At 42.6% G+C, this 18,165-nt stretch overlaps 1 protein-coding gene across 2 annotated transcripts in view; it reads left to right on the top strand.

Moving 5' to 3' along the window:
* The window catches only part of SEMA4F (ssemaphorin 4F), a 257,897-nt gene that overhangs the window by 204,965 nt on the left and 34,767 nt on the right, over positions 1 to 18,165 (top strand). For both annotated transcript variants that reach the window (XM_030190860.1, XM_030190861.1), the window contains exons 6-8: positions 10,189 to 10,308; positions 16,771 to 16,913; positions 17,441 to 17,616. In XM_030190860.1, the coding sequence (XP_030046720.1) occupies positions 10,189 to 10,308; positions 16,771 to 16,913; positions 17,441 to 17,616 (439 nt within the window). The remainder of the gene's footprint in view (positions 1 to 10,188; positions 10,309 to 16,770; positions 16,914 to 17,440; positions 17,617 to 18,165) is intronic.

Below are 18,165 nucleotides of genomic sequence, written 5' to 3' on the forward strand. Positions count from 1 at the left end.
CATCGATAGTTGTTGATAGGGCAGAGCAAAATCAGGTTTTATGAAGAGCAGTGGATAATTGTTTTACAGCAGGTGCAGGATGTGGGTACTTGTGAGAACCTTGTGGACGGTGTATATATAATCTCTAACAATTCTCCCTTTGTTGTTAACTTGAAACCCTGTTCCAATAGGAGTAGCCTATTTTATTTATTTACTTATTTGTGACATTTATATCCAGGTAATAGAATTAAGGGGAAGCTCTCTCAGTTCAGCAACTATCGTCAAAACCAATAGCGGACTATAGTCAGCACAGGTGAAACACTTAAAAAAAAACCAGGGGAAAAGACCTCAGAAAGCTGTAGTCCCCAGCTCAATGGCCAGTTAAAAATCAGTCTGTATCTTTCAAGCCACAGTTCTTTGCTTTAATCATTGGTCATAAAAACTGTTCATGTTGAACCACCAGTGTTTGATTAACCACGATTCTCCAAAGAAGTCCCGGTATCCATTATCTCCTGAAGAAGCCTTATGATGAAACGGATCCATCAGGTTTGGATACCCGTGGCAGGGACAGTCAAACACAGCCAAGCCAAGCTAAGTTCAATTTAGATCTGATACATTATGATTAGACAACTGCTGTGGAGAGCTTTTGTTATATTATATTTTATTTATTTTATTGCATTTGTATCCCACATTATCCCACCTATTTGCAGGCTCAATGTGGCTTACAGAGTTTTGTTATGACATGGATATTACAGAGTATCAGATACAATTGGTAATGTTCAAAGATTAAGTAATGGAAGAGTGAAGTAGGTGTTAGGGAGGATTGTATGTAAAGGGAAATGGCATAGCTGGGTAGATGATGGGGTAGTTTTGTAAGGCTATGGGTTCTCTTTGTAGGCTTTGTTGAAGAGATGTGTCTTTAAAGATTTGCAAAAGTTAGTTATTTCGTCGGTAGTTTTCAGGGTTGTGGGTAGTGCATTCCACAACTGTGTGCTCAAGTATGAGAAGGTGGTAGAGTGTATTAGCTTGTATTTTAGTCCTTTACAGCTGGGGAAGTGCAGATTGAGAAATTTGCGGGATGATCTTATGGCGTTTCTGGGAGGTAGGTCCACAAGATTTAGCATGTAGATTGGGGCATCTGCGTGAATGATTTTGTGTACCAATGTGCAGATCTTGAAAGCAAATGCGTTCCTTGAGTGGGAGCCAGTGAAGTTTCTCTTTTAGGGGTTTTGCACTTTCATATTTAGTTTTTCCAAATATAAGTCTGGCGGCGGTGTTCTGGGCAGTTTGGAGCTTTTTGATAGTCTGTTCTTTGCAGCCCGCGTATAGTGCGTTGCAATAGTCCAGGTGACTTATTACCATTGATTGTACTGTTTACATAAAAGCAATAAGAAAAGAAAATCCTTAAAAATTGTGAACACACTAGGGGAATTAAGTATGTGGGGGGAGGGTGGGAAGAGTCCTAATAAAATGGCTAAAAAATTGAAGTATACAATGTGTTATTGGGGGTCTGATGATTCTATAAGGTAATTTTGGTTTTTCATTCATTGTCCTGGTTGGCTCACTTGGAATACGATGTTTAGAGCCGTGTATAGCATATTATGTTTTATGTTTATTCTGCTCAATAAAGACTTCTACAAATTAAAAAAAAAAAATTGTGAACACACACTAGGTTGGATCGGGGGTTTTTATGACCGATGATTAAAGCGAAGAACTGTGGCTTGAAAGATACAGACTGATTTTTAACCGGCCATTGAGCCGGGGACCACAGCTTTCTGAGGTCTTTTCCCCCGTTTATTTCTTTCTAAGTGTTTCACCTGTGCTGACTATAGTCCGCTATTGGTTTTGTTTTGACATTTATATCCCACATTATCCCAAACAAGTTTGAGTTCAGTGTGGTTTACAATAAACAGTATAGGATACATAACAAAGAATAATACATAAAGTAATTTGTTGTAAGAATCCAATTTTACAATACAATATATCATAAACCTACTGGGATAGCTATGGATGTTTAACATTTAGAAAATCTATTATGAATGAAAAATTGTACGTGAAGCAAAGAGAAAGTTAATGGTAAATAGAGTAATAACCAATTCAGGTAATAATTAATTGTTTGAGATATGGTCATTCTTTGTGAGGGTTTGTTTGAATAGGAACGATTTGAGGATTTTGTGGAATCTAGCATATTTTATTTGTGTTACTGGCTCAAGGATACTACCTGCAGCAAGGCTTTAAGCTGAGCACAATTTTTGGGTGTAATAATAAGGAGCTTTTTCATGCTTTCATATGAATGGGTGAAATATGAGGATCTAAGTGAATAATAGTGTATTGTAAGCCTGTAGTTTATCAGAGAAATATTAAAAGAAATTATCATTGACACAGACACCTTAAATTCTGATTACTAATTGGGTAAACCAGTTTCTTCCAAAAGGCTTTTGTGCTGATGCCTTTAAATAAACAAGGTAATTCCTTTGTAAGAACCATAGCAAATGTTTACGTCATATCTTGCAACCTGTTCAACAGTCTGTCCATTTTATTCTTAGAGGTTATATAAAGGTATTCGTAATTTGAGAGGACCAAGTGGACAAAAGAACCCCCAAAAACTAAGATACTAGGTTGGATTCAGTTTCTAGTAAGCCGGTGGGGTAAGCTGTGTTAGTCCACTTTTAAAAGGTAATAGAAATAAAACAAAAGAAAGAACAGATGATACCTCATTTAATGGACTAACAATATATTTTTGATGAGCTTTTGAAGGTAACACGTCAGATCTGAAATTCAGAAATGAGCAATTGATGACATATATCAGAATATATCTGTGAAACATAAAAGCATTCCAATGACAGTCTCATGGGGAAGGTGGGGGGGGGGGGGTGAAAAACAGGGAGATATGGATGGATGATGATAAAGCAGTATAATTTTATGGTTTATAATATGATAGGAAACCCAGATCTTTAAGTCCTGTCTGGTGGGTGCCAAAATATTTCATCATTTTGGGATCTTTCCAGGTATTTGTGACCTGGATTGGCCACTGTTGGAAACAGGATGCTGGGCTTGATGGACCTTTGGTCTTTCCCAGTATGGCAATACTTATGTACTTATCATTTTAACTTCAAAGGCTGTACATTCACGGATGGTCTTGAAATTTCCTTTTAGTATTCTCACCAAATGCTTAAGTCTAGATTGAATCTGCTGCCCGTCTCATCTCCCCTCTCCAGTCGGTTCAAAACTCTGCTGCCCGTCTCATCTTCCACCAGGGTCGCTTTACTCATACTACCCCTCTCTACTCAAGACCCTTCACTGGCTCCCTATCCGTTTTCGCATCCTGTTCAAACTTCTTCTACTAACCTATAAATGTACTCACTCTGCTGCTCCCCAGTATCTCTTCACACTCGTCCTTCCCTCCACCCCTTCCCGTGCACTCCGCTCCATGGATAAATCCTTCTTATCTGTTCCCTTCTCCACTACTGCCAACTCCAGACTTCGTGCCTTCTCTCTCGCTGCACCCTACGCCTGGAATAAACTTCCTGAGCCCCTGCATCTTGCCCCATCCTTGGCCACCTTTAAATCTAGACTGAAAGCCCACCTCTTTAACATTGCTTTTGACTCGTAACCACTTGTAACCACTCGCCTCCACCTACCCTCCTCTCTTCCTTCCCGTTCACATTAATTGATTTGATTTGCTTACTTTATTTATTTTTTGTCTATTAGATTGTAAGCTCTTTGAGCAGGGACTGTCTTTCTTCTATGTTTGTGCAGCACTGCTTATGCCTTGTAGTGCTATAGAAATGCTAAATAGTAGTAGTAGTAGTACATCACATTAGAAACTATGGTGCTAACCAGGGTGCCACACCTATAGGACAGCATTTTGCTAGACCAGAGCACTGCACTAATGACTTTATAGGAGAATACTAAAAGGAAAATTCAAAACCATCCAAGAACATAAAACCTTTGAAGTTAAAATATTGAAATACTTTGGCACCCACCAGACTGGACTTAACAAAGATCTGAGTTTCCTATCCTATCATAAACAATAAAATTATACTGCTTAATCACCCTCTGATCGCCCATCCATCTTTCCCTGTTTCTCACTCCCCCTCCCCACTCACCCCTACCTTCTCCATGAGAGTGTCATTGTAATGCTTTTATGTTTCACAGATCAATTCTGTTACATGTCATCATTTGCTGTTTTCTGATCTGATGAAGGGTTACCTTCGAAAGCTCATCAAAAAATTTTATGTTAGTCCAATAAAAAAAAAAGGTATGCTCTTATTTTATTTTCATTGTTTTATTTCTGTTTGTTTATGATCATGTAACCCAGCTGTGCTTGAAGCATTTTGACCTCCGTGTCTAAGAGTCTGTTTTTCTTGATAGTACCGCTTGAGAACTCTTGCTACTCCCTTTCCCTTTTCAAGTTTACCATTTGCTGTGCCCGGCACTCAGTGAACTTGAATCTGTTTTGGCTTCCCAACCATATGCAGGATTTGAAATAATTGGAAACTTGCTCTGATATAATTGGGGAATAGCTTTTGCTGCTGCGACGTTTACAACGGTGAGTGTTTTCTCCTCATTAAATTGCATTAGGTGCAGCTTGGTTGCTGCAATGTAAATTTTATTTAGTGTCTTCCTGGCAATGGCCTCTTCTTACACATGGGTGAGAGGGCTCAGCTAGGAGCTGGTTACAGATGAGACCCTGCAGTACTTCAAAAGACCAACTGCTCTCTCAGCATGTCACTTAGATGAACACTGCAGTTTCGATGGTTTTTTGTGTGCTTCAGCTCAGCTACATTCATCTCATTAACTGCTTCTTTTTCTCTTTAACGGAATTCTCTGGATGATAACAGATGGTGTTGGGGTGCTTTTAGTATCATTACTAGTTTATCCTAAGTTGTCATCTATGGTAAAGCAGGTGTGGTTAGCGAGCCTATGATTGCAAATGTTCTGACCGTGTACACTGTGGGTAGCACAGCCCTTTCTCGTTCAGTGTTAATTATCTGGCTGGCTTCAAAGCAATATGACAGTCTTTCTGAATAAGTGATGCATGTGGTTTCCTGGCTTCTGATTCTTTGATGTGTTCCAGTGCTGTTATTTCCTTAAGAATGAGAGCTGGAGGGGGAGGGATTTCTAGAAAACAGTGCTGCTGGATAGATGTGCAAGAGACCTGCTTTCTGTTGAACAGGCCAAAAAATCACTAAAGCCATATGCAGTCGGTAATTCAGAGGTTTGGGGAAGCTAAAATGGGGCGGGGCTGAGGAGGGGCTAAGGCAGGGTGGGATAAAATGTGGAACGGCAAGTTTCAATCCTTGGGGTGGCAACACCTGTGTTAGCTCATATTAGCCCTCTCCTCAAGTCACTTCACTGGCTTCCTATCCGTTTCCGCATACAGTTCAAACTCCTCTTATTGACCTATAAGTGCATTCACTCTGCAGCTCCTCAGTACCTCTCCACTCTCATCTCTCCCTACATTCCTCCCCGGGAACTCCATTCACTGGGTAAATCTCTCTTATCTGCACCCTTCTCCACCGCTAATTCCAGACTCCGTTCCTTTTATCTTGCTGCACCTTATGCCTGGAATTGACTTCCTGAGCCGGTACGTCAAGCTCCATCTCTGGCCGTCTTCAAATCTAAGCTAAAAGCCCACCTTTTTGATGCTGCTTTTAACTCCTAACCCTTACTCACTTGTTCAGAACCCTTATTTTATCATCCTCACCTTAATATTCCCTTATCTCTTATTTGTCCTGTTTGTCTGTCCTAATTAGATTGTAAGCTCTGTCGAGCAGGGACTGTCTCTTCATGTTCAAGTGTACAGCGCTGGGTACGTCTAGTAGCGCTATAGAAATGATAAGGAGTAGTAGTAACAGAGGACTTCTGGGGCTGCTTGTTGGAGACCACTGCTCTACTGAATTGTTTATTGTGCAAATCACATTGCTTTCTGCATGGTTCCTTGTCCTATGGCTTCAACAGTAGGGTAGGATCACTGCCTCATCACCATAAGTGTCTAGTACTGTGGGGAGATTGGGCTCTGAAAAGATGCGGGTAGTGATGTCTCTGTCTTTCGTTTGTTTCAGCAGCAAGCAGCTCAGCCAACATTTGCTTAAACTGACAACTGTCGATGTACACAAAAGCAGAGAAAGTTATTTAGCACCCCCTACAGATAAACAGCAGTCTTTATTGTATGCATTGCACATGTGCATAAATATAATGTACTTTTCATTTTATATTTGTACTCCATTATGTGTTTGAGCATTATTAGGTTAAACATAGATATTTTAAAAATTTGGTTGCAGTCTGAGAACCGATTAGTGGAATATAAATAATTTAAATGCATTATCTTGTAGAAAGTTTCCACACTCGTGTACGTGTTTCACATCCTGCTGTTTAAAAAAAATGGCATTCAAAATGTGCTAATTTCACTGATCTGCACAACACACTCTTATGTTTTCAGTATTTCACTTATAGAAATACTGAAAACAAGAAACCAAAACATCTTTACTGCTTAAGTCTACAGACTGTCATTGCAGAACCAAATTAGCTGTGATTCTTTAACAAGACCTGCAAGTCAAATAAAGTTAGTTGAGCTGATGTGAATACTTCTGAAGACTAGAGCTCTTTCTGTTGTGTGAAGTGAATTTGAAGGGAAAGTCTAATCATGCTGCTGAAAGAACTCTGGTATAATACCAAAGTTATTCAAATGTACAGGTCAGGGGAAGGCTTTAAGAAAATTCAGTGTGTTTGATTGGCCCTTAGGTCACTTTCAGATCTACATAAAATGGAAGGCATTTGAAAGGATGGCCTAACTTGGGTAGTGTCAAAATCAGTTACCATGGGTTAAGGAAGCTGCCAAGGAAAGTCAGTTTGGGCCTAAGATTGCTTTAGTAATCTACAGAGTCTCTGGCAGAGACTGAAGAAAATTTGCTTTTTAACAGTTCCAAAATTGCTCTTGAAATGTGGCATTTTGGGAGGGAGCAGCAAGAAAGAAACTCCTGCTGAAGAAAAGGCATATGATATACTGTATAGTGTTTACAATGAAATGCTTAAGGGACACCACGCACATGTGTGATTAAGATTTTATGATGTGATGAGACCAAAGTGAACATTGTGGTCTCTGTGCTAATGCTGTCTCTACAGTAATGTATGGTGAGGGCAGCATTATGTTGTGGGAATACTTGGCAGTAGTAGAGATGGGGAGGCTTCCGAAGATCGAGGATAATCCTACTGTACACCGCCTTGGGTGAATCTCTTTATAAAAGTGGTTAATAAAGCCCATTAAATAAATAAAGTGAATAGTGCAAAGTACAGGCAGATCCTGGAGGAAAACCTGCTCCAATCTGTCATAGACCTGAGGAGAAGGTTTGGCTGCCATCTAGACCAGGGGTTCTCAACTCAGTCCTCATGGCACACCCACCCAGTCAAGTTTTCAAGTTAGTGATAATGAATATGCTCTTGAAAACCTGACTGGTTGGGAATTCCCCAAGGACTGGGTTGAGAACCACTGATCAAGAAAGTGATCCTAAGGAAAGAGTACAGTGAAATAAGGCTTAGATAGAAATTGAATTTCCTCAAGTGGCCCAGTGAAAACCTAGACCCAAATGTTGTAGAAAATCTGGCAAGATTGGAAGACTGTAGTTTTCAGATTAGTCCCAACCAACCTGAAAGAGTTTGAACTGTTCTGCCAAGAAGAGAGAGCAAATTCAGTGTCCCACTGCAATGTTGGTAGAGATTTAGCCTATATGACTTATGACTATTATTGCTGCAAAAGGGGCTTCCACCCAGTACTATTATAGTTTCTTACTCTTAATAATTTATATATATTCTATAATTGTTGAAAGTGTTGTGATATCCCCCTTCTCACTCAGGGTGACCTGGTTCTCAATATGCAAATCATATGCAGATTAGTGTGCTACCCCTTCTCACTCAGGGTGACCTGGTTTCCACTCAGCAAATTAAGTAGGTCTCACCAACTGCATATTTCTCAGGCAACTCTTTATTCCCGCCCCTGGGCACACTTCTTCTAGCTTAACACTTTATACTTTCATAGGTCTTCACACTGAGCCTCCCCACACAGATACATGGGCTCAGTACTATACCAATAGTTTGGGGACTCTCAACCCCAGGCTTTGCAGCCTGCTTCTCTCAGTACTTTGGACACACAGTCCCCTCTTTGAACACACAGTTCTAGACACACAGTCTTTTCTTCTTTGGACCCACAGTCCATCTTTGAACACACAGTTCTAGACACACAGTCAAACACTAATGCTCTAGGCACTTCTTATCCCAGCCTGCTGATCTCCTTTCAGCCTGCTGATCTCCTTTGGACACCCAGTCCACCCCCCAAGTCCATAAGGTTAGCCAGTATCTTTCAGGGGCTCTCTCTTCTCATGCTGCTAGCTCACCTCCCTCCCTTTCACAACTCTGGTGGGGTATAAAGTGGTTAATTAGCTACACAGGACCCAGCCCATAACCGCCTGCACCTGTGGACCTCCCAGGGCTCTCCCCGGTCCTAGCGACCTCCCATTCTTCTAGCGCCCTCTAGTGGCCTACACCGTATAGGACAGCCTCATACCTTCTCAAAGTGTAGAGTATATTGTGTAGATCAATGAAACAAGTGCCCACTTTAATGTATATTGGATTCTATTTTTTAGACAGCAAAATTTGAATTATGTATAAGGGTATGAAAACTATTACAAGACACTGTGCGTGCATGCATGTGTTCCTGTCCTTCAGATTAATAATCTTGTGTGCTCTATGCATATCTGTGTTCTTCAGTTATGTCCCTTTTTTCACCCTGGATTGAACATATTTTTATCTTACAAGCCTGTTTCTTGAATTTTTTCAAAAGAGATTCTTGGCAGATGAAAGTAAGGGTTGGTTAGAGGTGTTCTGAACGATATGCACCAGAGTGCTTGAGTGTAATGGAATGGTCTGCTTACAGTATCCCCGCTCGGCAGATGTAATGGGTAGCTTAAGCAGCAGGAAAGGACCAACGTCTTGACTGAAATGGCAATGAGAAAACATACTGATGGAGAGAGGAAGTGGTTCTTCAAATCGTATCATTTTCTTTGTTCTCACTGAAGCATAGGTTTCAGATTCAGGTTGCCCAAGGTTTGGGAGAGTCTTCAGTCATTTCAGGACCAATCTGAAGGCTTTGTTTTTTCCTTACCAGTAGAAAATGAGAACTCGCTCCATGCTGTAGTGAAGGGGTGGGGAGCATTTGGGCTTTATTCAGCCCCTGGCTCATTTTTATCTGGCACAGAAAATAACATAGCAGATCGCGAGGATAAAAAAAAATCAAAGGTCCAGTTTATTCACCACTTAAAACAATAAATAAATATTTAAAAGCCCCACATTGCCATGTTTGGCCGTCTCAATGGCAGCGTCAGGGGCTTGTAGGAATATCCAGAGGTGTAGTTTCACAGTGTCGCTTACTGGTAAAATAACTTCTATAAAAAGAGCAGCAGCACCATGCAGTAGGTGACAGTGTGAAACTACACCTCTGGGTATTCCTACAAGCCCCTGATACAGCCCTTGAGAGGACGAAACATGACCATGTAGGGCTTTTAAATATTTATTTATTGTTTTAAGTGATGAATAAACTGGACTTTCAATTTTTTTTAATTATTATTATTTTTAATCCTTGTCATCTGCTATGTTATTTTCCGTGCTGGATCTTGTGGATCATTTGCCTACCTGTTTCTGGGACCTTAATTTTTATCTGGTCCAGGGTAAGACCACCTTTCCCCTTCCTCTCTCCTCAGAAATTGCTTATCACTGCTTCCACTGCCGCACATGTCCAAGCTTATCATTCCAGTGAGAGCTCTTGGTTTGCTTCCAGTGCTGCAACTAGGTTCCCTGTCCTCAGCAGAGGCTGCTCATGGCATTTCCAATGGTGAGATCCTTGTAAGGCTGTATGAGCTATTTCAAGAAGGGGGTCATTCAAAGGGAGACCCCTTTCTCTCCAGAACTAGCTAATTTACCTCCACCCCACCCAAGGGTTTCAGCATTGCTAATGCAGTCCATCATTTTTATAAGATTCCCTGCTCCTGCAACAGATGTACCACAGAATGGATTACATTCTCTGTATTTTCTTTTCTGCTGTGCTCTTAATGTTTGTATTAGTTTATGACCCATTTGCCTTGCATCGCATCTGTTTTGCTATACATGTTACTTTATGCTTTACCCCCTTGTACCATGTCTCTGATTTTACTCTAGATGGCATACTCTATGCAGCCACTGTGAGTAACTTCCTGGGAACGGAGCCCATCATCTCCAGAACCACAGGCAATGCAGAGGAGCGCATCCGGACTGATACCTCTGTGGCATGGCTCAATGGTATTTGCACCTTTTTAAAAGGATAATTCACTACAGCAAATGGCCATGATATGTTTATATGTTTGTGTGTATGTGTTTAGATATAGATATTAGTTATAAACAGGCTAATTGTAATGTGCTTAAAAATTGCATCTCTGTTTCATAATTAAGGCCATTGGCATGTATAATATGTACTTGTGAGTCAGAAGTTCATAGAAATTTGACTTTGGTTCCTCCTTTTCAAAAAACAAAAATGTTATGGTTGTAGTAACATAGGGGTACTTTTACTAAGCTGCGGTAGACAGTGGCTGTAACATGCCCTTACGTGGGTCTTTCTCACACGCTAAGGCCATTTTTACCGCAGCCAGAAAGTAGCTGATTTTCTAATTTTGTATTAGTGACTATGCACTCATTGCCATTAGGATGTCGCCATTTTGAAAAATTACCTCATGAACACTTACTGCCATCCATTTTGAAATTGGTAAGGGCTCACTCGGTATTCCTGCGCTAGCCAGTCAGCATGCGATATTGTAGCTGCTCTAACTGGTTTCATAGGAGCGCACACTCTCCATCTACCCAGACACGCCCCTTCCCCCAAAAAACTTTTTATTGTGTGCAGTTAGCACACAGTGATTTGGCAATTTATTTTATTTATTGGGATTTATTGTCCTGTGGTTCACCATTGTGAGCTGCATTAGTGCCTAACACAGCTTAGTTATAAGGTACCCATAGTCACTAAAGAACTTCTCGAAGGCTAACCCAATGCGCTGGGTGTATGATGAAAAATTTCATTTGCATTAACTAGAATCGGTAAAGTGTGTTAAAGCTGGAACTCTGCTTTGTGTAGGTATGTTCTGGCAGTTTCCTTGGTTATATATCCAATGAAAGGGAAGAGAGTACCAAATCCAGTCATATAAATATAACTCTTAAAGTAATTGGCAAAAGAAAACTCTCAAAAAAACACACAACTGTAACTGTGAGGTGCATTCGTATTGTTTTAAAGGGTAAGGGAAAAAGCCTCTGATTCAAGCCCAACCTCCAACAAGGGTGGAGTTTTTACGCATATGAATGTTGGGTATATTTTTCATCATAGGCAAAAAACCCTCTGATATACATAAATGCTATCTCCACAGAGTATATGAGGGATCCAAATAAAACATGAAAGAATCAAATCCAAACTTGCACTTGAAAGCTAAGTTTGGATTTGATTCTTTCATGTTTTATTTGGATCCCTCATATACTCTGTGGAGATAGCATTTATGTATATATCAAAGGGTTTTTTGCCTATGACGAAAAATATAGAGGCTTTTTCTTTTGCCAAATACTTTGAGAGTTATATTTATATGATTGGCAGTTTCCTTGTACATCAGGGTTTGTAATATGCTCTGTTTTGTGCCCATGGAAGTACAATCACTGTATATCTTTAGTATGCACAGTAGCATTGTAAATGATGGTGGAAATGGCCGATCCTGGTCTACCCAGTTGCGATTTGTTCATTTTACTACTACTACTACTACTATTTAGCATTTCTATAGCGCTACAAGGCATACGCAGCGCTGCACAAACATAGAAGAAAGACAGTCCCTGCTCAAAGAGCTTACAATCTAATAGACAAAAAATAAATAAAGTAAGCAAATCAAATCAATTAATGTGAACGGGAAGGAAGAGAGGAGGGTAGGTGGAGGCGAGTGGTTACAAGTGGTTACGAGTCAAAAGCAATGTTAAAGAGGTGGGCTTTCAGTCTAGATTTAAAGGTGGCCAAGGATGGGGCAAGACGTAGGGGCTCAGGAAGTTTATTCCAGGCATAGGGTGCAGCGAGACAGAAGGCGCGAAGTCTGGAGTTGGCAGTAGTGGAGAAGGGAACAGATAAGAAGGATTTATCCATGGAGCGGAGTGCACGGGAAGGGGTGTAGGGAAGGACGAGTGTGGAGAGATACTGGGGAGCAGCAGAGTGAATACATTTATAGGTTAGTAGAAGAAGTTTGAACAGGATGCGAAAACGGATAGGGAGCCAGTGAAGGGTCTTGAGGAGAGGGGTAGTATGAGTAAAGCGACCCTGGCGGAAGATGAGACAAGGGTGTGGATGAGGGTTTTGGTAGAGTGCTCGGAAAGAAAGGGGCGGATTTTACGGATGTTGTAAAGAAAGAAACGACAGGTCTTGGCGGTCTGCTGGATATGAGCAGAGAAGGAGAGAGAAGAGTCAAAGATGACCCCAAGGTTTCGAGCTGAGGAGACAGGGAGAATGAGAGAGCCATCAACAGAAATAGAAAACGGGGGGAGCGGGGAGGTGGGTTTGGGGGGGAAAATGAGAAGCTCGGTTTTGGTCATATTTAATTTCAGGTGGCGTTGAGACATCCAGGCAGCAATGTCAGACAAGCACGCTGAAACTTTGGTTTGGATGCAAGGTGAGATATCAGGGGTAGAAAGGTAGATTTGGGAGTCATCAGCATAGAGATGGTAGGAAAAGCCATGGGATGAGATTAATGAACCAAGGGAAGAAGTGTAGATAGAAAAGAGGAGGGGACCAAGAACAGAACCCTGAGGTACGCCGACAGGCAGAGGGATAGAAGTAGAAGAGGATCCACCAGAGTGAACACTAAAGGTGCGGAGGGAGAGATAGGAAGAGAACCAGGAAAGGACAGAGCCCTGGAATCCAAGTGAGGACAGGGTATCGAGAAGTATGCTGTGATCGACAGTGTCAAAAGCAGCGGAAAGATCAAGAAGAATGAGGATGGAATATTGACCTCTGGATTTAGCCAGTAATAGGTCATTGGAGACTTTAGTAAGCGCAGTTTCGGTTGAGTGGAGAGGGCGAAAACCAGATTGTAATGGGTCAAGAATAGCATGTGAGGAGAGAAAATCAAGGCAGCGGCGGTGAACAGCACGCTCGAGTAATTTGGAGAGAAAAGGAAGGAGGGAGATGGGTCGGTAATTAGAGGGACAAGTAGGGTCAAGTGAAGGCTTCTTAAGGAGAGGTGTGACCACAGCATGTTTAAAGGCAGCAGGGACAGTCGCAGTGGAAAGTGAGAGGTTGAGAATGTGATAGATAAAAGGAATAAGAGTAGGAGAGATGGCATTAAGAAGGTGGGTGGGAATGGGATCAGAGGAACAGGTGGTACATTTTGAGGAAGAAAGGAGAAGTGTAGTTTCCTCAATGGTAACTTCAGGAAAGGAGGAAAGGGAATGAGGGGAAGGAGAGAGAGGGGAACGGACTAGTGGAGGGAGAGCTGGTGAGGTAGAGAAAGCAAGGTTTATCTTTTGAACCTTGTTGTGAAAGAATTCAGCAAGGGTCTGAGGAGATAATGAAGGGGGAGTTGGGGGAGGGGGCACCTTGAGGAGAGAGTTCAATGTGGTGAAGAGAAGTCGAGGATTAGAGCCAAGAGAGTTGGTCAGTTGGATATAATAATCCTGTTTGGCACGTAAAAGAGCAGATTGGAAGGAGGTCAGCATGAACTTAAAGTGTAAGAAATCAGCAAGGGCCCGAGATTTCCGCCAGAGGCGTTCGGTGGAGTGGGTACAGGAACATAGGTAGCGGATATTAGAAGTCAGCCAAGGTTGGGGTTTTGTACGCCTTACAAGGCGGGTCATCAAAGGTGCAAGAGTGTCTAAGGCAGAGGATAGAGTATTGTTGTAAGAAGAAACAGCCTCGTTGACAGACGTGGATGGTGCCACAGTAGAGAGGAGGTTTGAAACATGGGAGGATAGAGATGAAGGGTCTATATCGTGAAGATTCCTAGATAAATTAGATAGGATAGGACGGGACTGGGAGGGAGGAGATTTAAGTGTGAAAGTTATAAGATGGTGATCAGAGGAGGGATGATCAGAGGCAAGGAAACTAGAAGGTGAACAGTTGGAGGAGAAGATGAGATCAAGACAGTGACCATTTTGATGAGTGGGGGAGGTGGAGCATAGTTGGAGATTAAAGGACGACGTTAAAGCGAGTAACTTGGAAATATAAGAGTTGGAAGGATCATTAGCAGGAATATTAAAGTCACCAAGGATGAGAGAGGGGGAGGAAGGATCATGGAAGAAGGCAAGCCAGGCATCAAAGTCACTGAGGATGAAAGGGACTTATCAGGGGGACGATAAATGACCGCTATTCGAAGAGGCAGAGGAGAGAAAAGGCGGATAGAGTGGACTTCAAAGGAGGAAAAACAGTGAGATTGAGGTGGAAGAAGGGGTTGAAATCTGGAGGAGGGAGAGAGAAGTAGTCCAACACCGCCCCCACGGCCAGCAGGGCGAGGAGTATGTGAAAATAGATAACCGCCATGGCACAGGGCTGCGACTGAAGCAGAGTCATCAGGGCAGAGCCAGGTTTCTGTTATGGCGAGCAGATGGAGGTGACGTGAGATAAAGAGGTCCTGGATATAGGGGAGTTTGTTACAGATAGAGCGGGCATTCCATAGGGCGCAAGAGAAGAGCAGAGAAGAGGAGGGGAGTAGAGGAATAGAGATGAGGTTAGAGAGGTCACGGTGAGATCCGTAGAGTTTGGATAATAGTTGGTGAGGAGGGCCAGGATTGGGATTGATGTCACCAGCTGAGAGTAAGAGAAGGAGTAAAAGAGAGCGGAGGAGAGTAGGAGAGGTGTGGCCACGAAGGCGTCGAAGGCGAGAGGTATTTAGGTGGAATGGGGAAGGCAAAATGGAGGGAAGAAAGAGACGGAGATTAAAAGCCAAGAGGGAGGAAGAGGGTAGGAGAGAAGGTGAGGTGATGAAGTCAATGGATGGGAAGTGAGTTCCTGTAGCGGAGAGAGGTAGGGGGTGAGGGAAGAGATTAGGAAGGGACAGAGCTAGGAAGAGAATGTGAATAGGAGCCATAAACGATTAAGGAAAAAAGATTAGATACAAAGAGAAAAATGCCCCGCGCGCCGTTAGGCGCGCCGCACCTAGAGCGGAGGCCCTGAGTGGATCGGGGTGGACCTGGGTGTCACCCCGGAGAAGGCTGTAAGGATATGCAGATGAGCTGCAAGTCCTCCACAGCACCTGAAAGGCAGCCGGTGGTAGAGGTGGGCACCTCTCAGCTGAGGAAAGGCTTACCAGGGGTTAGGCCGAAGCCAGCATTCCTCCCCCTGAGGGTCGCCTGATCCTAGCCAAAAAGCACCTGGAAACTCTGTGCACTTGGAGGGAAGGCCCTGGGAAGATCGGGGTGGAACTGGAGTCACCCCGGATACAGCTGTGAGGAAATGCAGAAGGGCTGCAAGTCCTCCACAGCACCTGGTGGGAGCGCTGGGCACCTAGAGCGGAGGCCCTGAGTGGATCGGGGTGGACCTGGGTGTCACCCCGGAGAAGGCTGTAAGGATATGCAGATGAGCTGCAAGTCCTCCACAGCACCTGAAAGGCAGCCGGTGGTAGAGGTGGGCACCTCTCAGCTGAGGAAAGGCTTACCAGGGGTTAGGCCGAAGCCAGCATTCCTCCCCCTGAGGGTCGCCTGATCCTAGCCAAAAAGCACCTGGAAACTCTGTGCACTTGGAGGGAAGGCCCTGGGAAGATCGGGGTGGAACTGGAGTCACCCCGGATACAGCTGTGAGGAAATGCAGAAGGGCTGCAAGTCCTCCACAGCACCTGGTGGGAGCGCTGGGCACCTAGAGCGGAGGCCCTGAGTAGATGGGTTGCATTGCATATGGACATTTTTGCATGCAACACCAACCCCCCTCAATTGTGTCTTTTATCTGACAATCTATCCATTTTTTCCCAATGCTGCCTTCCTTATCTGTCCAAAGCCTAACCAAACTCTTGGTGATGCCTCCACCACCTTCACCAATAGGCTGTTTGTTTTAACTTTTCTTCTCGCAAGACTGATACTTAAGCTAACTCCCAGACCCTCTTGTCTGTTTTGTTCTAATCCCCACCAAGGTTAGGGAGGCTGTTGTGTTTAAAAAGAATTAAAAATGAAAAAAAAAATTTGGTGTCCCCATGTTTACTGAAGTTTGGGTTTTAATACCAGTCCCTCTGTGCAGAGCACCCCAGCCTTCATGGAAGCCAGATGTTGTATGACTGCTGCTTTGTGTTGAAATGGTCACTCTCTGCAGGTTACCCCAGTGCTTCATTACCTTTTTTGCCACATGTTTTTGAATTCTCTTAACCATGGTTGATTGGTAGCAAAATATCATTAATTGTGCAACGAACTCTGTATAGTCTCTGCACAGTCATTCTTATTTAAAAAGCATGATCCTCGTATACAGCCCTTCTTAGTCCCCTCTGGTGCTTAAATTGTACAAGGGATCATGCCATTAAAATACATCCCTGTCCCTCCAAATTGCATTCTTTTACCCACAACTGGCATGACAAAGCACCTGCAACTCAGTAGATTTTGGGATCTTTTACATTCATGTGAATTTCTTCCTGTCCAGGTATGTTCTCTGATATTGTGTTCATAGCAGCACAGTCGATAATGTCTCAAATGCCATAAATGCACACAGAGCTGAACAGAGGAAGAGGGTACTGTATTATGTTTTGAAATTTGTTTCCAATTTTTGTTTTCCAGATCCGAGTTTCATCAGCTCGGCGTATTTGCAAGAGAGCAAGACTGGGGACAATGATAAAATCTACTTTTTCTTCACGGAGAGGGCCAGAGAATATGATTTCTATACGAAAGTGAAGGTGTCTCGTGTGGCCCGAGTTTGCAAGGTACAAGGTCACATGAAAAGAAGCCATGCTTAAAGATATTAACTAATTAAAATACTGACATTTCACCTCTGAACAAGTATTTAAATCCACCTAGAATCCTCGCCAGCTTTCATGGACCCTTATCTTTACAACAGCAACAACAAAAATCTTATAGAACGTGGTCCTTTTGGGCATTTCCAGTTGGAAGTGGTTCTGTTTTGAGATGGAATTAAGACTCTAAATGAGTCCTCGGAGGACATCAAATTGGCCTGGATTTCAGGGGATCCCAATGAATATGCATTAGAGAGATTTGCATGCACTGCCACTATTATATGCAAATCTATCTCATGCATATTCTTTGTGAATGTCCTGAAACTCCGGCTGGATGGTTGTGTCCTGAGGACTGGGTTGAGAATCACTGATCTTAAACATATTCCACAGAGAGCGATTTCTCTGTGTCCGAAGTCAGCAGTCTTTGGAATGTCCTCGCTCTGAAGTCATGTCAGTTCTGCTTCTTAACACCATCCTTTTCTTTCCTGTTCTGCTAGGGGGATGTTGGTGGTCAGAAGACCTTGCAGAAACGGTGGACAACCTTCCTGAAAGCACAGCTGATTTGTTCGGATCCAGAGAGCGGCATCCACTTTAATATCCTAAAAGATATGTTCACCATGCACACTGCCAACTGGAACTCCACAGTCTTCTATGGCATCTTTTCCTCTCATTGGTGAGTGGCATTTGTATCACAGAAAGGTGGGATATCAATAATCAAATAGTAATCTATAGGGTTCAGAGGTGTGAGATGTAAAATGTTGCTTTAGAATCTAGATGAAGAGTAGATGTCATTCTAGTTTTTCTGTAGACTCTAGTCCAGAGTTTACAAAGCTTGATGTAAAGTTTTTAGACTGACTATGCACAGAGGGCTTACACATGTTGCACTGCTGGAAAGCAAGTGTCTGGCCTATACTTTATGAATATTCCGGATCCCATGGTGTGCTTTTGCAGAAGAGCAAAGATGTTTTAGGTGCATCAGTCAACTGTGTTCCCCTTGTGACATGATATGAAAGATTTGCATCCATTTTCTTTGCAAGGGGCTGAATATGGGTAAAGTAATTTTGTAGTTTTATGGGAATGTATTTTATAAATTCAATTAGTACTTTACTAGAGAAAACTTGCAATATGTTGATGAAACACATGGGAATGGGGAAGATGTTGGCATGTAAAAACCACTTAACCTACTCAAGCTGTCTATTCATACCTACTTATCCAACTTCAG

Source organism: Microcaecilia unicolor, chromosome 2, assembly GCF_901765095.1.
Source record: "Microcaecilia unicolor chromosome 2, aMicUni1.1, whole genome shotgun sequence".
NCBI lineage: Eukaryota > Metazoa > Chordata > Amphibia > Gymnophiona > Siphonopidae > Microcaecilia > Microcaecilia unicolor.